Source organism: Haliotis asinina, chromosome 13 (genome assembly GCF_037392515.1).
Source record: "Haliotis asinina isolate JCU_RB_2024 chromosome 13, JCU_Hal_asi_v2, whole genome shotgun sequence".
Lineage (NCBI taxonomy): Eukaryota > Metazoa > Mollusca > Gastropoda > Lepetellida > Haliotidae > Haliotis > Haliotis asinina.
In genome coordinates, this window is record NC_090292.1 from 3,395,295 (window position 1) to 3,420,320 (window position 25,026).

Below are 25,026 nucleotides of genomic sequence, written 5' to 3' on the forward strand. Positions count from 1 at the left end.
TCCACAGACATAGTCATCTTAGGGCCATTGCAGGTGGTACAAGACGGACAGACACAATCACCTTACAACCATGACAGTCGTTACAAGATGGACAGACACAATCACTTTACAGCCATGCTATAACTTAGGGCAGCATAACTTCGGTGGGCCAAAATGTATTCGTTATGAGTTAGTTTGATTCTAAGAAGGGAAGACGACTCTTCTGAGGGAACGTTGACAGCATGTTTATTCACAAACACGTATTGCATTCTTCAGAGGTGAATTACAAGAAATATCACATAATGTACGAACAATGTAGAATTTCTCTTGGACCAATCGCACACGCGTAATCTCATTCTGATTCAGATGAAATAATTGATTTCCCCATTAACTGATGATGAAAATGAGATGATCATGAAAGTATGATCAATATACAATGTCTACTTATCCACTTAAATATGGCAGATGGGATCCTTTAAGACTCTTGCATTTTGTCAATCTGCCTACCGACCTTGAATGTCACTGTACCTAAGGTGATGCTGGTTCCGTGCTTTACTAGCATCCCAACATGGCGGAAGGTAGATCGCTTGGCGATTACTTCCTTTGAAATAGCAGCCTTCACGTGTATACAATCAAAACATAGCACACCGATAAACATTGATGGTACAAATATATTGAATACATAGAATTTGCTTATAATTGTCTATGGCTTGAAAACTTAGCATTTCTAAAATCGCGCGAGGATGTCGGTAACTCAAAGTGTGGATGTCGGTAACTCAAAGTGTGGATGTCGGTTGAGTTAGCAGCATGACGTCAGGTACATCACAGCTTAACCATAAATAACAACTGACTTTGATTTGCACGTGATTCAGAGCCATGTCGCCTGGATTTGGTCGGAATGGTACATCATCTGGTTTTAGAGGAGATGTTTCTCTGAACTGGAACATGCTTTGTCTCGTTGTACATAAAGTAATAAAGGTAAACCAAGTTCAACGGATTCTTTACTACATTGAGTGCGAGACTTCGGTGTGGGTAACATCACTTGCTTGATAACATAATTATGTTAGTACCTACACCAAAAGATCGCTCTCATTTCAGTAAAGAGGGTGACTATCGGTGGAACACGTTTTTTCTTCGCCTTTACAACTTCTAAAATGCCTCTCAAAAACGTTGTAACGCTTTATACTGGCGCCAGAATCCTGATCGAAAAGAAACCTCCGGCATGGCGAGATGTTGTATACTTCCCATGGAGTTGATACCGAGATAGAAATAATCCAACGTCATGCGACTTCGTGAATAGTCACAGACTCACTGTAAAACACACTTATCATAATATGTGTACAGACACTTGTACGTCAAGGCCTTTAAAAACTTCCCATATCACAGGTCAGGGGTATTGGCTGGACAGGTTCTGATGACAAATTATTTCCCTCAAATATACAAGTATGGGTTATTTCAAAAATTTACTTCGTGAGTGTGTTTTTGTTTCTTGTAGATGGCAATTATGATAACACGCTCAGAGTATAATGTCCAGATTTAGGATTGCAGTTTTTGAGAAGAGTAGTATTCCACGACACAGGTGTACTCGGCTTTGATTTTCGAAGCTCTCTTTGCGCTAAGATTGTCGTAAGTTAATGTTAATGTATGGCACTTGCGAGTACCTTAGCACTAAGATAGCTTCGAAAATCTAGGCCCTGGAACACGAGGATACATTGCAGTCACCCGTCAGACCAGGAACAGCAGGATGACCCCTTATCACAGGGATTGGTCCAGACAGATTTACTACATGTATTTGTTGCATAGATTGGGTTCCACTGTAACGTCCATGTTAGTAGGTTGTTTAACGCCGCAGTCAGTAATATCCTGGTTGTAAGACGGTGCTTGGATACGTAACGGATCTTGACCAGATAGTCCAGTGACTGGCATCATCAACACCCGTCTATATTCATTCACTCACTCTATCCCTCACTCACCCACTTTATCAATCAATCACTTACCCAGTCACACAATCGACACTCAGCCGTCCACTCCTTCCAACCACACACTCACTCTACCACTCACCTACTCTGTTATTCACTAACTCACTCACTCACTCACTCACTCATTCACTCACTCCATTCCTATCCACGAAGGAGGGAAGTAATCTTCTGCTACATACTGACTTGCCAACCATGAGCCATTTTTGGGGAATTTTTTATAATAGATTGTCTCCCCTCCCGCCAGCCAGGCACCCCACCACCCGTAAGTCCCTGTAGATATGATACTGTGATTGCAACTACTCAGAGTTGCCAAGTCAAAGTTCTGATTGGCGTGCACAAACACCACATCCGACTCGCTACCCAAATGAGTCTTACTCCAGTTCATGTCATCGGAACACACAACAAATAACGGTTCCTTCAACCTGTTTCTGAAATACGCCATTGCTTTATGGAAATATTCTGCAGGAGCAATGGTGTAGCCCTGTTTGATTGTTGAAGGAACGCCCATGTCACCACGCCGGATGTGAACTCCGACCTTTGGGCGACCTTTACCTTTAGCTTCGAGTTGAGCAAACTGATTTCTGACAGATATGCGAATGTTCTCCTTGAAAGTAAACTCCTTTCTGACGATGTCTCCGATATCTGAGAAATATCGCCAGGACTGGTAGTATCCCCCAAGTCTCCAGCTCCAGTCGGTCCGCATCGTCTCAAGACATTTGTCATAGGTAGCAGCTGCCTTTTCAAAATAAACCGGCAGGTTTGAGTATTTGGTGGGCGATATATGTGTCAGATCGAATGTTTGCGCAAGGTTCTCGTTCTGGAACACATAGGGTGTAAAACCATGTCTATGGGCTAAACCCAATAAAGCAGCATATTGGAACATCTTGTTACCAAGGCGACCGACTCCAGCCAACACGATAATCCTTGGTTTAATGTCCAGCTGTGAGGACGCAGTGACGTATCTATCCCTGCAGGGGTCGGTGGTGGTGGCACTTCCGGTAGTTTGCACGGTACTTAAACTGGTCCATGTATGTGTAGGTCTTGACGGAGTGGGGTCTTCTAGGGTTTCGTTGCTACTGTGGGACTGATTCGATGTGCTGTCCCCAAGGATGGTCACGTGAGATTGTGGAAGCACTTGCATCACCCAAAGAAGCGGAAGTCCGATGGAAAACAAAACCAGTGCACAAGTCATTTTCTTCAGCAACTTCATCGTGATCTTGACAGTATATCAGGAGATCTGTTTTGGATCGTCCTTGTCAGATCCACCCCTGAAATAGAAATCCAAAGATGATACATTGATGGTAACACTGTGTAAACTAAACTATCACAGGACAAGGGAGAAAGACACTGTACAGATAATGTCCAAGTTGCTGCGTTTCATAATTGTGGCTATTTATTCCTTAGTGTCCTTTTTCCTTATGTTTAGAGACCCGTGAGAATGACCGGTTAGAACGTATCTTCAGTAACCCATGCTTGTCGTAAGACGCGACTAACGAGTTTGGGTGGTCAGGCTCGCTGACTTGGTTGACACATGTCATCGTATGCCATTCGCGCAGATCGATGTTCATGCTGTTGATCACTGGATTGTCTAGTCCAGACTTGATTATTTACACACCACAGCCATGTGGCTGGAATACTGCCCAGTGCGGCGTAAAGCTAAACTCACTCACTAACCCATTCACATTGTTCTTTCATATGTCAATGCAAGTGTTAGTGCACATCAACTGAAAAACATGACACCCTACCCTATCCGAACCTTCCTATTCTACCGTTGACAGGTTATACTTTACCTGTTATTATTGATGTTAATACAAAACTCGAAATAGTCATGATATGGTTGAAATAATGCCAGTGTGACTGAGAATCACCTAACATCGGGTACTCGTCCCTACCCTACCCTACTTTCCTTTCTTCCCCTCCCTACCCTACCCTACCCCTCCCTACCCTGCCCTACCCTACCCTACACTATCCTACCCCACCCCTCCCTACCCTACCCCATCCCTCCCTAACCTGCCCCTCCCTACTTAACCCTACCCTTCCCCACCCTACCCTACCCCACCTCGGCCCCCACCCTACTTTCCTTCCCTCCCTTTCCTACCCCACCGCACCCCCCACCCCACCCTAAACATTGTTAGTCCGAGCACCTACGGTGATCACATTCTGAGTACAGGGTTTTTTAATGTTTGCTTAAAATATTCTCTATATGAGGATCTCGTTAAGCCTATCCTATCGTATGAGTCTGCACTTTCGGTTACTAAAGAATTCAGCTGTACCAGTGCCTTACAGAATTGTACCTGTAGGTTTTGCTTAGAAGATGGTGTGAAAACCATATATTTGGCTGTCCGTGGTGATATGGACTGGACAGAGCAAACAACTGACATATGTACTCTGGTTCTGGCGCAGATTACAAACAGCAGATTATTCAGGAGCACTGAGTACTGTACACAAATAGTAGGTAAAATCCGTAGCCCCTAGAAAAATATAGTTTTTAACCCACTGCAACATTTCCATCTGCCAGTTTATGATTTGATAATATCACAACTGAACTGTTTTGTTGCCTTTTGTTTCTAGTGTACTCTGGGTATCACGGGTTTAGAAATGACTCACGCCATTACTAATGCTAATACATTACATGCATATACTATACAGTCAGACCTCGTATATCCGAGCTTCAGATATCCGAATACCTCGCTTTCCGAACATTCTTCACACAAAAAAAACCCGAATTTTTCTACAGATAATTTACCTCGTATGTTCGTTTTCCGTATCCGAACGGTCAATTTTGCAAATGAAACATTCAAAATGTGTACAAATTTGCCTCGTATATCCGAACACCAAAACTGACATCGGCAAGATGTCGGATGTTTAGCACTTATTAACAGTGGTCACTGCTTTTACCTTTGTTGTCGGCGAGATATCAAAACACGAAGTCTGTCATGTCTGCCGCTTGCCAATTCATTGTGTGTCTTGCGAGTTAATTGCTTGTTTATTGAAGACATGTACTTATCACCGAGCGTGTAGGTTAATTAGAGAAGAAACAAGTAAAGTTTGACACTGAGTCAAATCGTTGATTGGGTAAGCATAAATAATGACGACTGGGGGTGTCGGTCCTTATGCAGATGACAGCAGATTTCTTTCGTGATTGGCTGTTTTTCCTTTAAATGTAAACGTGTCGTCATTCTGACACAGTTCACTATTTGTTACGAGGGAGGAGTGCAGAGAAAGGGACGGTCAGGTGTGCAAGACAGCATAGAGACAGCACAGCAGAGTTTATGAATAAATAACTTTCTCGGCACTTGTGTACGTGCGTCTAGAACGCCTGGCAGTGCCTCTCTCTGCACTTCTCCCTTGTGACAAATAGTGAACTATGTCAATGTTTTAATTATAACAACTTTAGTCAAACGGACTATAGACTATTTGAAGATTTGTTTTAAACTTTTATAATTAAATTTGTATTGTATTCATTAAAACTCTGGCAATCTGATTGGTTAACTGGGAACATTTCTTTTGATTTCATTCCCCAATAAATATAAATAAATAAGCCACGCCCCCCCAACCGGACTACTTTCGGACCTGAGGAATGCCGAGGAATACCTTTACACAGTGAGGGAATTCTGGTACCTTAATGAACTTTGGATAAAGATTGAAGTGATACATTGTCGTAAACATAAACAAACAACTCAGAATTTTCCGTGAACGTTAATAACGTCGTAACGCCTCGACAAGAGTATGCGCCCGTTGGACCATCAGTTCATGGCATGGCATCATGGCTATAAATGGATTCACACAGTTTGCACATTGGTTTTTAGTTTCATACCTCAATGCAACGAAAGAAATACACAGTCAGTCCTTAAAACAGTGGAAGCTTATGTTAATATACTGGGCAAGAATAGTTGGGGATATTTGTAAATTTTGAAATTATGAACAACGATCTACTTATTCATTGACAATGTGATGAAATATCAATCATGAAAATAACAATCTCCCTGCCTAATATTGTCCGATATTCGTTGCTCGATAGACCTCAACGCCGGGTATTAGGTCAGTGCCGCTGTAGTGAGGTCGACAAAGAAAAAGGGACATAACTCCGCTAAGCCTTACTGTTATCTATTGCACCTGACCTAAGACGCTGATCTTTTCTAGTATGTATGTCTATTTCACGTTTACGCAACACAATAATCGATACTGACACCGATAGTGATGGATCTCCTAATATAGCTTTAGGTGCATTTGTAAATTCGATTAAAAGAACACAATGTTAACTTTACAAACAGCAGCTATGTGCAGTGTCATATGAATATTACCGCAGGTTACTCGGCACAAAAGCGTGAATATTTGCATGTAGCTAGTCTGTCAAAGTGATGTCATTGGGCGAAAAGGCACACAGTAAACGATGCTTAGATAACAAACTCAAATGTACGGATATTTTATTTCGTTATAATTAGAGTTCGTTATAACTGATGTTCGTCTTAAAGTTTTTCAACATTTTGCAGTTCGTTATAAACATAGTTTTTCGACAGTTCGTTATAAACATAGTGTCCCGACAGTTCGTTATAAACATAGTGTCCCGACAGTTCGTTATAAACATAGTGTCCCGACAGTTCGTTATAAACATAGTGTCCCGACAGTTCGTTATAAGCATAGTTTTCCGACATTTCGTTATGGGCGTGCAGTTTTACTTCAGTTTTGCTACGTGTTCGTCATAAACATTCCCCTGTTTTGAAATTCTATTCAGTAGTGAATGTGTTACCAGCAGGGCATGGGTGTAGATTTCCGAAGCTCTCTTAGCACTAAGATAGTCGTAAGTTAATGTTAACGTATGGCGCTTACGACTATCTTAGCACTATTAAAGTGAGAGAAAATCTATGACCTGGAATGTAACCTACATTGACGACCTCCATTTGATAACTACAATATATTCCACAATGTTGCAATAAATGACGTCAAGTCTGGTGACCCCATTTCGTAATCTGCTTCTCTGCACAGCTGTGTTCGCTGATATCAGGGCCGTGATTCAGGGAAGGATTTGCCGGGATGCAGAAATAACGCATTAGTCAGTTATGTAACCTAGTCAAGTGACTTCAAGTTTTACAACTGTGCACATTTGTGCATATGTGTCAGTTAAGTAATTACTTAATATCATTTAAAATGCAGCACCACAAACATTGAAAACCCTTCATAATACTCTTTTATGTATATTGTAAGGTTAGGGTTTGGGCTAGGTAGGTAAGGTTATGTTAACTTAACCCTAACGTCTTCACGAGAAGTTAAATGCAGTGATGCATTCTAAATGTGCTCCGAACTACATTTTGTTCGTTTGTTTTGTTTTGTTTGGGTTTTTTTTTTGTTTTTGTTTTTTATGTTGTTGTGGTTTTCCTTTTATTTATTTTTGTTTGTTTGGTTGGTTGGTTTTTTAGAGGTGGTGTTTGTGTGTTTGCTTTTTAGAATTTAATAGATGTATTTTGGACAAGTATAGGTAGAGTCTGGCGAGATGAGCGTCATTGTCAGTATGCGTGATGTTGCGTAACGCATACCCTCGTCTAAGAAAGCTTTCTGTGCATTTTCAAAGTTTCTCCATCAATGCCATCGCCCGGTGGGTTCTAGAAAATGTCAGAACTAAAGACGACTGATGACTCGATTGCTCGATCGAAAAAGTAGCTGACGTTAACTTGAATAAAGCTGGGCCTCGGCTATTCTTGGCGAGTTGCCATTCGTTGATCGTGGTGACAGTGTACACAAAATTTGCTGTTTGATTGTTTCAACTGAATTCACTTGACCTAGTTGAATTAGTTTTGATAATTGTTTGTGCATAGTGAATATTTAGTTAGGTGTTTACAGAAGCTTCCCCGTGGTGGTGTGGTGTGTGTGTTGTTTAAGCATCAGTGACAGCACAGCATTTTCACTGTATTTGTGCTTTGTCTAAACACGTTAATGACATCTCATATCAGATGTTCTTTCCCAGAACTAAACTTAGAAGTGCATTTGTCTGCGTGCACCAGCTTTGGAAACATTGAGCCGACTCTAATATTTTCTTGGCCCAAAAAGCACTAAGTGGCGACAGTTTCAAATGATACTCTGCACCGCAGAGATGCACACGTCAAAACTTTGTAACTAAAAGTGATCGACGTAGCTGTTTCACATGTGTCTTTGAATGAGCGTTGACGTCAGTCGGAGTCGCCATTTTTGTTTACAACTTGACGCGTGAATTCCGCGTGATTGTGTTACACGTTTTGATTGGCTACAAACTTACATACAATGTGGCATTGCCGAAGGGCGTCCTCTTTTGTGAAACGAACACCAGGCAAGCTGCAGGGCCTGACCGATTTCTGCTCTAAGAGATTCAACGTGATGCATAAAACAAATTCAATCTTAGATTTATTAATTAGAAAGTTCAGACGTTGTGACACACCCATTAACGGAACGCAACTCTTCCTGTAAATTGACCAGATCACCTGTGTTCTAATACTGAGATTGGTTGTTTGGTACCACTATGTTAAGTCATTATTTCTCATTCTTGATGGGGTCTAGAACTTCCAACACATTTATACAGACAGTCACTTGATTTCTGAATTTGACCAGTCCGTTACAATGTACGTTCCCTCACTCCAAAATGTAGACGAAACCCTGACAATTATGTAAATACCAGTATGTAAGTACATTGTATATCACTATAGAATCAATGTACTGACTGAAGTATGTTGAGTCATCATGGTTTAGCGTTTGACGAATAAAAACCGCTGGTGGATCAGCGAACATACTTTTATGTAGACCAGGACGGACTTGAAATACAACCCCAGCCATACTACTCAAACCCTGACAGGGATAATATACTGCAGGTAAAACAACATTTACACCAAGTCATTATATTTAGTTTTTGCAACAGCATGAACGTTCTCTGTATTCTTAGCAATCAGTGTGTAGTATATTCCAAATGTGGGGTTATGATAAGATAAGAATGGGAAAAGCTTACATCACCAATGAGCATAAACAATGAAATAAAATTACATGAAATACAAAGCGTAACATGCCTGGGCTTGTAAGGTATTTGTCGAGCATTAAGAAGTAACAGAAATCAAAGCCAGAAAATAAGTAAAAACGATAATCAACAAGATAGTGTGGTTAGTTTTGGATGACATGCTGTTTCGGGCACATTAAACGTCTTTCTGCTCACAACGTTATTGAACCACATTAATCAATGCTATTTACAATGCGACAGCTGCTATGTAACAACCGGTATTAGGCTGTTTGCAGGGGCTGGGGACAAGGTTTAGGGGTGGGACAGAGGGGTGGGGGTATCTGGGTATCCCGTTCCACCGTTTCCTGGGTCACAACCCGTGAGCAGCGATGTTGTAACGACGGAATCTCCTTGATAGGGCTAAATCGAGATCCGCGATAATAAATATGCAGCTGTCAGCGTTTCAAACAAAGAATTTACAGTTGAAGGCTAGTAATATGTTATGATTTCTATATTATGAAGTCGTGTGACAGCTGTAGTCAGCGGGACATAACCATTCAGTATATGGACGACGTTACCTTCTTAAAGAATTAATACATTTTGAGTTATGGATTGAGTGACACGCTGATATATATGCTTGCCTGTCGGTGTGTGCCTGCATGTGCTTGCTTGCTTGAGTGCGCGCGCGTGTGTGTTAGTGTGTTTATGTGCGTGCGGGGAGGGGGGGGGGGGGGTTGTATGTATGTATGTATGTATGTATGTATGTATGTATGTATGTATGTATGTATGTATGTATGTATGTATGTATGTATGTATGTATGTATGTATGTATGTATGTATGTATGTATGTATGTATGTATGTGTTTCAGTTTCAGAAGTATTGGTATCGGTTCACAAGTTGATCGTCAGAAGCAAAAGATCTGAGCAATTCTAAACTTACGTAGGAAGGACAGCTGCATAAATATGTTTTGCCACAGATCCCTCTGACCTTAAAATACTGAGTTCATGTATTTCATTTTTTGCAATTCTACGTCATGTTCACCGTTATCTATGTGAACTAATCAGCTGTTTCAACACAACACCTGGAGAGGTTTTTACATAATAAAGTTTTCCTTTTTTTATCGAACCAGATTTCTTTGAGATGAAAATATATTAAAATCAGAAAGTCAATCCAGATCGAGTCACTGTATATTGTTTTACGGCGCATTTAAGAATATCCTTTGTGTTTACGGCACCATCACAATGTGAGAAATGGATCTCGGGTCCTCGGCCTCATGACCTAACGCTTCTGCCACAAACTTAACCCTTCTAACGCTGACCAGTTAACTACTTTATATCTAAAAACCAACAGTGAAACACGTCAAGGCCACAAATAATATCTATGACTATTTGGGCCGATAAAAACACTAAAGAATGCAAGTAAACTGACGTACGAGAGAAACTCTACACCCGTAATTTCGAAAATATTTTGAAAACCCATAAAGTAAACATGAAATCTGGGGTCAGTATGGAATTCATAATCATTTTCCAGTCATGAACAATGTGATATGTTCTTTGTACCAGGGGTTCCTTTCTAAGGTTTACTAAGGTTAACCTTAACTCCCATTCTTTAACATTGCACTAAGGTTACCTTAGTGACTTACGATCACCTTAGTGCTTTCTGAAGGTGGCCCTACTTACGCATGTGTACAATGTACCTGGCAAAGACAGTACTGAGTGAGTGAGTGAGTGAATGGTTTTGGTTTTATGCCGCTTTTAACAATATTCCAACCATATCACGGCGGGGAACACCAGAAATGGGCTTCACGCCTTATACCTGTGTAGGCTACCCCACAGCCCCGATACTGATAATTACCCCGTGAACATGGTTAACAAAGCTATGAATACACCGAGCCAGTGAGAATGTGATCAAATGTAACGTCCATCTGGTGTTGTTCGAGAAAGTATAATCCCAATATAACAATATACAACCACGAGGTTTAAAGATACATGCAATAACATCATAACGAAAGTCTTTATTCTACCTTTTTTCTTTATTGTTTGGGTTATTTTCTTTATCCGTTTCTGTTTTTTTTCTTTGTTTTGTGAGTGTTTCGTCACAAATAACCGTGTCGTCAGCATATTATTGGATCATGGTTGCCTGGTGACCTGACATATGGAGAATAACAAGACCGCCCCTTAAATCCTGGAAACTATCGAGACAAAACAACAAGAGCGACTTGCGCAATGCGTGCTCTTTACGTCCGTTTGTTTCACAAAGACAGTTGGTCGTGTCAGTCTTCTAACAGCCTTTACTGATATTCTTTATAGGAAGGAAATATTTTAGTAAAGTGCTAAAGTCTAGTAAAGTACTTCACCCACTCGTTCATGATGACAGATTTTAGTTAAGTACATCCTCCACTCGTTCACAGATTTTAGTAAAGTACATCCTCCAAAACATTTCCAAGAAATAAACTTGGTTTATTTAATGATTAAATGTAAACAAGAAATGAATGTTTCACTATCACCGTAAATATGTAGAAACCAGGGGCGTAGCTACCAGTTCAAAACACCCAGGCTTATGCACATGACTGTTGCTAAGAATATATATTGCTAAGAATACTCTCTGAATATATGTTTTTCAACCTATCAGGCTTACACGCGCCTCGCGAAAGGTAGTTTGTTTTGGCCTCTCCTAGTAGAAAACATGAAAATACAATGAAATACACAAGCCGAGCTAATCCATTCAGAGTTACGAGAGACGCCTGAATAATTTAACATCAATATATACTCAGAGAAACAAATAAAGGAACCCAGGAAAATCAAACGTTCCTTTAAATATTTTCTGGTTTTCATCACCAGCTTAGAGTAGCTCTATGGGAGGAAACCTGAGAATAAATCAAGGAACACTGCTGTCGAGTGGTGTTCCTTTATATATTTCCCTCAGTATATGTAATACAAACAGTACATTGTTTACATATCGTTGCATAGAATACCCCTTCTTTTATCTGAAATAATTATGCAAGTTTTGGCCTCAAAAATACAATATTTGGGTTAGACAATATGTAAAAGACTTTATCAGAGGCGATCCGATGATTGAAACTACCACATGTACTGATACATGTAGCTAAAAGAACTTGTAAGACCAGCTGTAAGACCAGCTGTAAGACCAGCGCAAACAGGACCATGCAGTAATACGCGGCATTCTCCTTCCACTTAATTCCCACAGTTCAAACACACTCTATCAGTCACAGGTAAAGACCTATATAGCACTGTCTCAACGCAGGGGCAACAGATCATCTGAAGAGGGCTGTCGTACGGAGGTATGCCCCAAGGAGGAAGCTTTGTGTGTGCAAATCTATGCCATATAAACGTATAAACTGGTTGTATAGAGCCGAAGCGTGTTGCCGTGTCGCCGTTAAGATTACTGTTATAATTCTCCAGTATCACCTGCCATTCATAATTTAAAATTTCCATTAGATTGCACACACAATCTCCATTCATAGCGTACACATTTAACCGTACAATCTCTCGCTGCGTACATAGTCATTCCACACAGGTCACACCCGTACCTCGTACTTTTTATATAGTGTATACTTAGAAACCCCACTATAACGCCACGATCCCAGGTTTGTGGTTATCTGTATATGTTGGATGGGGCACAGACGCTGCCTTTTTTAAAGAAATATTGTACAGGTGAGTGGACAACAGCGAGCTAGGATAAACAAAAAGACACTCTCTAACAATCCTTGGTAGAGAAAGATAAAATGTCACATACCCGCTCCACCCGTCAGTCCACCCGGGACCGCTCATTGAAAGTCTCCACGGACAGGTAGTGGCTCCGTCTGGGGTGACATTCAAACCGCTTTACAGAGATTCAATGCCGTCACACCAGTTGACACAAAGAAGCTGACCAACTGGGAGCTCAAGTGGATCGTGTCGAAAGAACTTGTGACTACACGATAAGGCAATAGGTATTTCGCACACCACGGTCCAAACACTAAATGCACATAAACCAGTCTTGCGCACAGCAAGGCTTTTAGTGCCCCGGGGCTACTTCTCTCTACTTATCCACGCAAATCCAGATAAGCCGTGTATATTTAGGAGATAAACATACTGTTGAAAAACACGACTTTAATTAACCAATCGCAATCCAGTATTTACTGACGTCATGATAGAATATTACGTATAGAACCAATCAATTAAGTTTATTTCGTAGCAAGGCCTTGGGTCCACGTACGATATATAATAAGGATGCCGATAGTCATGCTGAAGCTGATCGTCACATTCAACTCTCCCTCGTTGCCAACTCAGGACCTTCCCACAAAAAAACAAAACCATAACTGAACAAAGTATTTCGGAAAAAAATATAATCCATGTTTTCTAACCAACTTTGCCTAAATTGTGCATCATAATATAGCGCTACTTTGGATTTCTATCTTTTCGTAAGTGTAAAAGTTTGAACCAATACCCACAGAGAGCTTTCAGGTGAATGTGGAGACTCTCTACCACTGCAGCCTTCTGCATTACTCACACTGTCAAATGGGCCGTGATCCCGGTGGAGAACCCCCGAAATCACATCATCTCCACAAAGAGATCGGAAGGTACAAAGCCAAGGACACCGTGAACGAACTGGAGCCTAAGTTCTCAGACCTTTCTTGACCTTGCCAGTCACATTATTGTCAGAAGAATAGGATCATTGTGGTGGTGCGTGCTCCTGTGCATTGAGCTGGGGTCACTCATCAGATGAAGTACATACATAACATACGCGACGTACATGCATATTGCAAACTAGCCAGAGGTTAGTTTACAACCATAAGGATTGTATGTATAAACATTGCTTTAGATAGTTTCCTAAATTGAAGTTTAACAAACATTTATCAGAGAATACAGTAGTTTTTATATAATACTGGGCTGGTATATATTTATGTGTTAACATTGCATATTGAGGGCAAACAAATAGTGAATGTTGCTCATCTTCAATAGTTACAGTTACAGACTCCGTTACATTTACAGACTCCGCAACAGTTACAGACTCCGCCACAGTTACAGACTCCGCCACAGTTACAGACTCCGTCACAGTTACAGACTCCGTCACAGTTACAGGCTCTGCATAAGCAGTCAGCTGGATCAGTTCCATTTCTACGACATGCAGTAGACTGGTTGGTCAAGTCGCCCAGTCTACGTAAACACAGTAATCTTCTATATTCCCTACATCTGATACTCATGATATAACATTCAGTATCGTTTACAATTTTCACCCGTGAATAATGTGTTGATCTAAACGATTCAGAAAGTTTTCCAATAATATTCTGTGTATTACAATAACAATACTAAATAACATTAGACAAAAATCTAAATTACCAATATCTTGACGTACTCCGACATCACAGAATCCATATCTATACAGTATATACTTGACATTAGTTGCCTAGGCAATTCTCCCAGCCTCATCAAGCTTGCTCATCAGCAAATAACATTGTTTGGGGTACCGGTCACTGTCCATATATAAACTTATACACCAGTATTTTATACACTTTAAATGACACTCCACATACAATTCACATCTCCCAAACTCAGCTAATATGGCAGCACTAGCTACATTTGGTTCTACTTTTAGCACATACTTACAGAAGTTAGCATAAAACGATTCTAACGTTGGGCGTCTCTGGAATCCCTACACTTTGGCGCCGTACAATGTTTAACTTTAGTATCAAATAATATTAACAACATATTAAGAGGCTTAACGGCAAGCAGTGTCTTACTTGCCTTGGCTTCAGGTGTATCAATACACCAAGACAGTCTATTAGAGAACAATACACCCAGATAGTTGTAACATGTCGACACTTGTAGTGGCTTACCATCAATATACCTCTTTTCATAGTGCCGTAAAATTCCACCATTTCTAAACACCAGGACTTCTCGGCTTTTTTGTCATATTGCCTTGTAAACCCCACTGCTTACAAAATCTACCAAGAACATCAATTTTCCTTTTAATTCTACTACAGAAACATCAGCTAAACATGGATCATCAACTAAACATGGATCATCAACTAAACATGGATCATCAACTAAACATGGATCATCAACACATGTAGTCTCACCACAGGCAAATTAAGTGAGTTTGTTAAAATTTGCCTCTGCTCGCCCAGCAGTAAATGGGTACCCGGTGTATTTGAAATTGTTATATAAAGAACAGGATCATATTTGTTAGAAGCATTTTCCTCAATTCTGTATTTTATTGTTACTAGTAGTGTTGTTGACCTTTTGTTGACGATGTTGTTGATGATGATGTTGTTGTTTCTGTTACAGACAGTAAATCATCATACGAATGACGCTGTATGATAATCCTTCTATATTTATGGTTGTGTACAGCGGTGACCCCTACACATACCATCACCACAAAACTCTTAAATTTCATTTTCCAAGGTCACTGGCCCGACTATCTAGTGTATTTTATGGGGTCACTTTGTGAATAAACTACTCTCTTTGACTTGTTAATTTTTTAAGACAATCTTTTAATCATGCAAGATTATGGCCTGGTGTAAATGTCTATTTTAGTCAATAATTGTAATCTTTTGCTCAGTTTCTACATTCAGATTTCGGACTAGTGAAGTACGCGGTGGGTTAGTAACTTTCGGGGATTCCTAGTCCTCCTTACTACCAACATTTGGAAACTATTTCTCGCACTGTCCCTACCAAACGTTGACTAGTATAGATCCACAGGGATCCACAAGGTCGCGTGTGGTGATGTCGTCAGTGACATGATCTTGATGTGAGCTGAGATATGATCAGAAGGTCATATTACACTGTTCGTTTCGTGTCGTTCAGGTTACGGTTCAAGCACATGGACACGATTGCCAGTTGTGAGGCATCCCGTTTGACAGTGTTTCAAAAGTCCGCTATTGCACATACAATGTATCTCGATATATGTCTTGCGCTTTGAGACATACATCTTAGGGCCTTTAAGTAGGTCACGGCACTTCGCGAGACCTTAGTACTTCCGGTGACAAACATACCTTTCAGAATGGTCTCATAGTTGACCGTGAGGAGCTGCAGGAACTGATAATCCCTGCAGGAATAACAAATGTACGATCTAACCATCCCCAAATTAACTATTACTCCTGCCAAAAGCTGTGACTGCCAAGCATGGCTGTACACTCAGTCTCGTAAAGTCATATTTGGCGGTCTCCAATACAAAGCTTGTCACTGGATATTTGGAACCGGAAGTAAAGTGGACCCCGTCTCGCATATCGTAAGTTGGGTCGCGCAAGGGGAGCCGGGAACCAGCATAGAACAGGAATATGCCCTAGCCGTCTACAGTCTTAACAATGTGACTGAATGTTGTGTTTGTAAAACCGTCACAAGTGCACGTCCATCACACTGTATTTTTTGTAAGTAGAGTTTTACGACGCAATGAGCAGTATTCCAGCCACTGAGGCCTTTAAATAATCGAGTCTGGACCAGACAATCCAGTGAGCATTGATCTCACGTGTCAAAGAAGTCAGCGAGCATGACCACCCGATCCTGTTAGTTAACTCTTACGACAGCGTGGGTTGCGGAAGAACGATTCTAACTGTCCACGTCTATTAAGTACTTGATCAAGACTGAAGCCGGAGGTGTATATTGCACCTTGCAGGTGTTTGAAATGAACAGAATCATTACCAGTACGGATCACTACCGGTTTCTTAATGCGGGGAGAACGAGCATGCGCAAAGGGCATGAATGGGTCGTGAGCTAGGTTAAAAAGATTAGTGTTATCGTGTTTTCATTTTTGACCTTGACATTACGAGTATAGCTGCTGTGATACGGTATATTCTACCAGACTCACTGATGTAAATGTAGCCACTTATTTCATTCAACGGTTCTAAGCTAGATTTTGCAAAATAGTCCACACTGTTTAAAGGTACCGTCTACACATGAACTGGTGCATTGTAAAACACATTCGTAATGTTGATTATTGTCACTTAGTCTAGTTCAGTAAGTGATGAAACTCAGTCATTTGGAGAATTCTTAACAAACCTTTACACGGAAACGCAGCTGTTCACATGCACGATATCTGCGAATGTATTTTCAGCAATTTCATGTATGACCCTTGTGCGCTGCATAAGATTTGCAGTTGGTTCCCCCAAATTTGTGGCGAAATTATAGAATATAGGATCATAATATATAGACAACATATCCATGCAACTATTGCTTGCTCAAGGCACTTGTATGTGTTTTCCTCTATCATTGGATTTCCGTCTGGGCGTGACGTCATATTATCAATCTCAGCTTCCTGGGGTTTATACAACTCTTGGTGCCACTTGCTGCTCTCTCATCCTAACAAGGTAACCATTTCACAGATTAGTGAACTGGGACACATAGTCACCGTACTGCACGTTGCTGTACCCGCAACTAGGTATTTACATGTATTCATGTGGCCACCAACGTATTCGTGGGTTCTTCTAGGTGCACAGCGTTGTGTACTGTACACTAGGGCTTGCGACAACATGGAAAGAGTCTGCACACAAAGTTGAGTCCAAGGTTTTTACACCCGGTCACAGGTGGGCTCGATCCCGACACCTCAACCTCCCTGGATCACTAGCCTGGCACTATAGCCAGCTTACCCACCACGCCCCCTAAGTCCATTTTCGATGTAACCATATGTATATACATGACGTATATGAGCGCTTAAATTGAAATCTCAACTTTGGATGGGTTGTGTAATATCAGACCAAACTGATTCCAAAAACCACTTGCGATTAATTTATGAACATATAGGAATTTGACACGACCTAATAGTTACTTTTAAATAGAAAAGGAGCTCAGTGAGATGGAGACTCCGAAGCAGAGGAATTGAGTCTTTTTATCGTTTCAGAATGGGCTGGGTAGAAGGGGGAATAATACAGTTCGGGGGCTGTCAGACATAGTACACAGGGAAGACCGACTCCATGTAAATAGAGTAGAAGGATCTGCCCAGTGAGCGTCAGGGGTTAGGCTGGCCTCTCTTTGCTTGTGCGTTCGTGCGCGCGGGTGTGTACTTGTGTGTTTGCCCGTGTGTATGTATATACATGAACCTTTCGTCTCATTCCAATTGATGATGGTGACAGGGCAGGTGTCAGATTGTCTGTAGTAAGCCCTGTCCGACGTCCTGATCTTAAACAACATATCAGGTGTCAGAACAATCGGGACGCTGAGGTTATGTTACATACCAGGAGTTGCCACAAGAGCTGTAATCACACTATCACTGTCTACTTTACCGTACATACCTTAATAAACACACACTACACAAGAAGTTCGTTTAACAGTCGCAATGCGTCATGAGGTTTGGTTCTACTGACGTCATTAGGTTTGGTTAAACAATCATATGATGCCGTGAGGTTTGGTTCTACTGACGTCATTAGGTTTGGTTCTACTGACGTCATTAGGTTTGGTTAAACAATCATATGATGTCGTGAAGTTTGGTTCTACTGACGTCATTAGGTTTGGTTAAACAATCATATGATGCCGTGAGGTTTGGTTCTACTGACGTCATTAGGTTTGGTTCTACTGACGTCATTAGGTTTGGTTAAACAATCATATGATGTCGTGAGGTTTGGTTCTACTGACGTCATTAGGTTTGGTTAAACAATCATATGATGTCGTGATGTTTGGTTCTACTGACGTCATTCGGTTTGGTTAAACAATCATATGATGTGGTGAGGTTTGGTTCTACTGACGTCATTAGGTTTGGTTAAACAATCATATGATGTCGTGAGGTTTGGTTCTACTGACGTCATTAGGTTTGGTTCTACTGACGTCATTAGGTTTGGTTAAACAATCATATGATGTCGTGATGTTTGGTTCTACTGACGTCATTAGGTTTGGTTAAACAATCATATGATGTCGTGAGGCTTGGTTCTACTGACGTCATTAGGTTTGGTTCTACTGACGTCATTAGGTTTGGTTAAACAATCATATGATGTCGTGATGTTTGGTTCTACTGACGTCATTAGGTTTGGTTAAACAATCATATGATGTCGTGATGTTTGGTTCTACTGACGTCATTAGGTTTGGTTAAACAATCATATGATGTGGTGAGGTTTGGTTCTACTGACGTCATTAGGTTTGGTTAAACAATCATATGATGTCGTGAGGTTTGGTTCTACTGACGTCATTAGGTTTGGTTCTACTGACGTCATTAGGTTTGGTTAAACAATCATATGATGTTGTGATGTTTGGTTCTACTGACGTCATGAGGTTTGGTTCTACTGACGTCATTAGGTTTGGTTAAACAATCATATGATGTCGTGAGGTTTGGTTATACTGATGTCATTAGGTTTGGTTAAACAATCATATGATGTCGTGATGTTTGGTTCTACTGACGTCATTAGGTTTGGTTAAACAATCATATGATGTCGTGAGGTTTGGTTCTACTGACGTCATTAGGTTTGGTTAAACAACCATATGATGTCGTGAGGTTTGGTTCTACTGACGTCATTAGGTTTGGTTCTACTGACGTCATTAGGTTTGGTTAAACAATCCTATGATGTCGTGATGTTTGGTTCTACTGACATCATTAGGTTTGGTTAAACAACCATATGATGTCGTGAGGTTTGGTTCTACTGACGTCATTAGGTTTGGTTAAACAATCATATGATGTCGTGAGGTTTGGTTCTACTGACGTCATTAGGTTTGGTTAAACAACCATATGATGTCGTGAGGTTTGGTTCTACTGACGTCATTAGGTTTGGTTCTACTGACGTCATTAGGTTTGGTTAAACAATCCTATGATGTCGTGATGTTTGGTTCTACTGACATCATTAGGTTTGGTTAAACAACCATATGATGTCGTGAGGTTTGGTTCTACTGACGTCATTAGGTTTGGTTAAACAATCATATGATGTCGTGAGGTTTGGTTCTACTGACGTCATTAGGTTTGGTTAAACAACCATATGATGTCGTGAGGTTTGGTTCTACTGACGTCATTAGGTTTGGTTCTACTGACGTCATTAGGTTTGGTTAAACAATCCTATGATGTCGTGATGTTTGGTTCTACTGACATCATTAGGTTTGGTTAAACAACCATATGATGTCGTGAGGTTTGGTTCTACTGACGTCATTAGGTTTGGTTAAACAGTCATATGATGTCGTGATGTTTGGTTCTACTGACGTCATTAGGCTTGGTTAAACAATCATATGATGTCGTGAGGTTTGGTTCTACTGACGTCATTAGGCTTGGTTAAACAACCATATGATGTGGTGATGTTTGGTTCTACTGACGTCATTCGGTTTGGTTAAACAACCATATGATGTCGTGAGGTTAAAAAATCGTATGTTATGAAAAGTTTTAAATAGTTTAATCACATCACTGACGTCATGAGGTTTGGTTCTACTGACGTCATTAGGTTTGGTTAAACAATCATATGATGTCGTGAGGTTTGGTTCTACTGATGTCATTAGGTTTGGTTAAACAACCATATGATGTGGTGATGCTTGGTTCTACTGACGTCATTAGGTTTGGTTAAACAATCATATGATGTCGTGAGGTTTGGTTCTACTGACGTCATTAGGTTTGGTTAAACAACCATATGATGTCGTGAGGCTTGGTTCTACGTACTGACGTCATTAGGTTTGGTTCTACTGACGTCATTAGGTTTGGTTAAACAATCATATGATGTCGTGATGTTTGGTTCTAGTGACGTCATTAGGTTTGGTTAAACAATCATATGTCGTGATGTTTGGTTCTACTGACGTCATTAGGTTTGGTTAAACAGTCATATGATGTCGTGAGGTTTGGTTCTACTGACGTCATTAGGTTTGGTTAAACAATCATATCATGTCGTGAGGTTTGGTTCTACTGACGTCATTAGGCTTGGTTAAACAACCATATGATGTGGTGATGTTTGGTTCTACTGACGTCATTCGGTTTGATTAAACAACCATATGATGTCGTGAGGTTAAAAAATCGTATGTTATGAAAAGTTTTAAATAGTTTAATCACATCACCTGACAAACTTCAAGGCTTATATTAAACATGCCAACGAGAGAGATTTTAGTCACGTCATTCCACACATGATTTCGCTTCAAGCACATGATGTTATATCTGTATGTCTGTACAATGTTTTAAATCTACAGCAGTTGAACAATTCAGTGGTCTGCATTCGATAAAATCTACCTGCGCGTATCAGATCACCGCGCTTGTTTCCAAGTGACCCGTGAAAGTCCGGATTAGAATATTGGCCTTCAGTAACCCATACCTGTCCTAAGAGATGTCTAACGGGATCGGGTGGTCAGGCTCGATTACTTGTCATCGGTTCCCAGGTGCGCAGATCGATGCTCATGCTGTTGATCACTGGATTGTCTGGTCCAGACTTCATTATTATATTGATCGTCACCGTATAGCTGGAATATTGCTGAGTGTGGCATAAAACTAAACTCACTCACTCACTTCTTTCAAAGAAAGGTCAGTTTAGCACTGAACATGCTAACAAAGATAGAGATTGTCTGCGAGATTAGTTCATAAAGTGCTCATATTCACCTGTGTTTCTAGACCGTTGCTTATCAAACCAGGTTCACTTGTCAGTTTAGGGCACCAGACTTTCAGTGTGGTTATGGTCGTGATCAATAAACATCCTACATTTAGGTTTTGACACCTTGCATCGCCACTAACAGATCATCATCCAGAACATCCTACATTTAGGTTTTGACACCTTGCATCGCCACTAACAGATCATCATCCAGAACATCCTACATTTAGGTTTTGACACCTTGCATCGCCACTAACAGATCGCCATCCAGAAACAGTCTACATTTAGGTCTTGACACCCTGCATCGCCACTAACAGATCATCATCCAGAAACAGTCTACATTTAGGTTTTGACACCCTGCATCGCCACTAACAGATCATCATCCAGAACATCCTACATTTAGGTTTTGACACCTTGCATCGCCACTAACAGATCGCCATCCAGAAACAGTCTACATTTAGGTCTTGACACCCTGCATCGCCACTAACAGATCATCATCCAGAAACAGTCTACATTTAGGTCTTGACACCCTGCATCGCCACTAACAGATCATCATCCAGAAACAGTCTACATTTAGGTCTTGACACCCTGCATCGCCACTAACAGATCATCATCCAGAAACAGTCTACATTTAGGTCTTAACACCTTGCATCGCCATTAACAGATCATCATCCAGAAACAGTCTACATTTAGGTCTTGACACCCTGCATCGCCATTAACAGATCATCATCCAGAGACAGTCTACATTTAGGTCTTGACATCCTGCATCGCCACTAACAGATCATCATCCAGAAACAGTCTACATTTAGGTCTTAACACCTTGCATCGCCATTAACAGATCATCATCCAGAAACAGTACATTTAGGTCTTAACACCCTGCATCGTCATTAACAGGTCGTGGTTCAGAAACAGCTGTCCGGACTAGTGCTTCACTGTGATGTGTCCTACATTAAACATCTGTGTTAAGTGTGCTCGATTTACTAATAGCATGCAATAGACTTATCTAACACACTTCACCTTGTGTTTGCTCTGTGTGTTTGCACCCATACTTGAAGTCAAAGCCTGAATATATACCATCTCCAACCGCCCATCTCTCGGCTATGTTTGCCGTATTACCTCAAATGCAAACGGCGTGATATTTGTGAAAGACTACGGGGGTGATTATTTTAAGAGTGAGTGAGTGAGTGAATGAGTGAGTGAGTGAGTGAGTAAATTCCCTTTCATATAATGAACGTAGAACATTGCATTTAAGCACTTCTTTTCTTGAAATTTCAAAACACTAAGTTGAATTTTCAAGATATTTACTTGAATATTCAACAAAGTGGAGTTGAATATTTAAGATAGTAAGTTTAATTTTCAAGACAGGGTATTGCACTTTCAAGATGGCAAGTTTACTTATGAAGATATTTACTTGAATGTTCAAAGTCAAATTGAATTTTTAAGATAGCAAGTTGAACTTTCAATACAGCAAGCTGAATTTCCAGATATAAGATGCTGACTGATAGCGTAGCATGGCCTTAATAAGGTTCCGAATGGATCAGGTTCGAAGAGGAAACACAACTGTGTCACAACGTTACCGTTACCACCTCTAACCCTACCTCTCACCCTCACCTCTCACCCCTACCACTCACCCCTACCACTCACCCCTACCTCTCACCCCCTCCCCACACTGGGAAGTTCGTCGACGGCTTGTCACTAGAAGTAACATGTGTTACTGAAGAATGAATCACAATAAATAACCCAACCCTACACAGAGGCTTGATTTGATCAAACGATGGGCTTGTATTTATCGTATCAGCATGTGCTTTATACGGGGCCGACAACAGGCAGAGCTGTATTAAGACACATGGTAACATCAGTACAGAAATATACACAAAATTTACAATGAAATCAGTCTTACCCCGACAGAGTGTCACATCGTCGCCCTGTCCTCGCCTACAATGTGTGATCATTTCCTGGTTTACTAACACACACTACACATGCCAGCCCATCCACAGCAAGCGACTTGTTCTAACATACAGATCTCACAGCAGGGGACGCAACTGCTGTAGGCGTGCATTCATTGTTACAGATCGCTGTGATCTGCACACTGTAGCATCGAAGAGAGAGCGAGACAAAGTTAGGGAGGGAAGAAAAGGATTATTTGATCGTTTATAGACCACAGTGTTGGCTCTGTTTTGGGCAGTGGGTTATTTTTGATATAATGCTTGAACTTGGCTGTCGAGTCACGAACTCAGGTTACGATAGGGCCTGTACACATGTCCATTGTATTGCACTACCGTAATTACTGTTATCAGGGGTCGTGATAGAACGCATCGTATAGCCTCTACGATAATACCTAGAGACAGGATTACACTTACTTACACTATTCTTAGTAATGAAAGTGAGTGAGCCTATTTTTATGCCGCACTCAGCAATATTCCAGCTATGTGGCGACAGCCTGTAAAATATCGAGTCTGGACAGACAATTTAGATATCAACATCATGAGCATCGATTTTCTCAGTTGGGATACAATTGTGTGCACCAATTCAGCTGACCACTCGATACTGTTAGTCGCCTCTTGAAGCCCTAAAACAAGGGTGGTGTGATAATTTGATTAACAATTAAGTCGAGTGTGATTTTATCTATCACTTGTGGTTGTAGCATCCTGTAGTTGTCATGTCATGTCATGTCATGTCATGTCATGTCATGTCATGTCATGTCATGTCATGTCATGTCATGTCATGTCATGTCCTACAGTTGTCAGCACATGGTTCCGTGATGTCTTCGGCTACCATGTCATGATGTCATACAGTCAGCTGACACGTCGTGATGTCATACAGTCAGCTGCCACGCCGTGATGTCATACAGTCAGCTGCCACGCCGTGATGTCATACAGTCAGCTGCCACGCCGTGATATCATGCAATCAGCAACCACGCCGTGATGTCATACGATCAGCTGCCCCGTGGTGACGGCATACGTACAGTCTGCTGTCATGTGGTGATATCAGCTGACACGCCATGATGTCATACAGTCATGATGTTGTCGGACTCCCACTTGATCCTCTTGATAAATCACAGGTAGTACAGGGTACCTACCGATCCACTAAGCGTTCGTAGCGGTATGACATTCGTAAGTCAATGATAAAGTATAGAGTTACGACAGGTCTTAGCGTTACGAACGCTTTCGTTGGATCCAAGAAATATGATATATACAGTGTAGATGTTTCAAATTATAGACTTGGTGTTTGTAAGTAGTATTGGAGCATCATTTTAATAGTATTGGTGTATCATTTTGATAGTATTGTTGTATCATTTTAATAGTCTTGGTGTATCATATGGATAGCACTAGATAGATCACATTCAAACTGAACAGGCCGGTATTAGAAGAACAAATACATGTCTGATACAAGTACAGGTACAACAAGTACAACATACAATCACCCCTAAAGCATGATCAGTGTGTGACGCCACGAGGATAACACGTGGACCAGGTGTGATAGCATGTGTACAAAGCACTGGCCGAATATCAGGTCATAATGTCCAAAGAACACACGAGTGGATATAAGTAAAACACTCAGTGGTATTATGGATTATAACAGGCCCTCGTTAATATCAGCTGTAATGACGTAATGACTATGACGTGTTGTTAAACTGAACTCA

General features: G+C 40.9%; 1 protein-coding gene across 2 annotated transcripts; it reads right to left on the bottom strand.

The window, feature by feature from the left end:
- Positions 1 to 200: 200 nt before the first annotated feature.
- On the bottom strand, positions 201 to 23,421 carry LOC137260231 (galactoside alpha-(1,2)-fucosyltransferase 1-like). 2 transcript variants are annotated; one of them, XM_067797926.1, is made up of 2 exons: positions 23,284 to 23,421; positions 201 to 3,226 (listed from the first exon to the last, which is right to left on the bottom strand). In XM_067797926.1, the coding sequence occupies exon 2, from the start codon at positions 3,166 to 3,168 to the stop codon at positions 2,089 to 2,091; it is 1,080 nt and encodes a 359-aa protein (XP_067654027.1). In that variant the 5' UTR covers positions 3,169 to 3,226; positions 23,284 to 23,421; the 3' UTR covers positions 201 to 2,088. The 2 variants fall into 2 exon arrangements, with proteins under 2 accessions (XP_067654027.1, XP_067654028.1); XM_067797927.1 differs by lacking the exon at positions 23,284 to 23,421 and adding an exon at positions 12,671 to 12,700 and having other exon boundaries at positions 207 to 3,226.
- Positions 23,422 to 25,026: the final 1,605 nt, after the last annotated feature.

Excerpts from the sequence above, each read along its gene's own strand:
- LOC137260231 (XM_067797926.1), bottom strand. The coding sequence starts at position 3,168 with ATGAAGTTGCTGAAGAAAATGACTTGTGCACTGGTTTTGTTTTCCATC.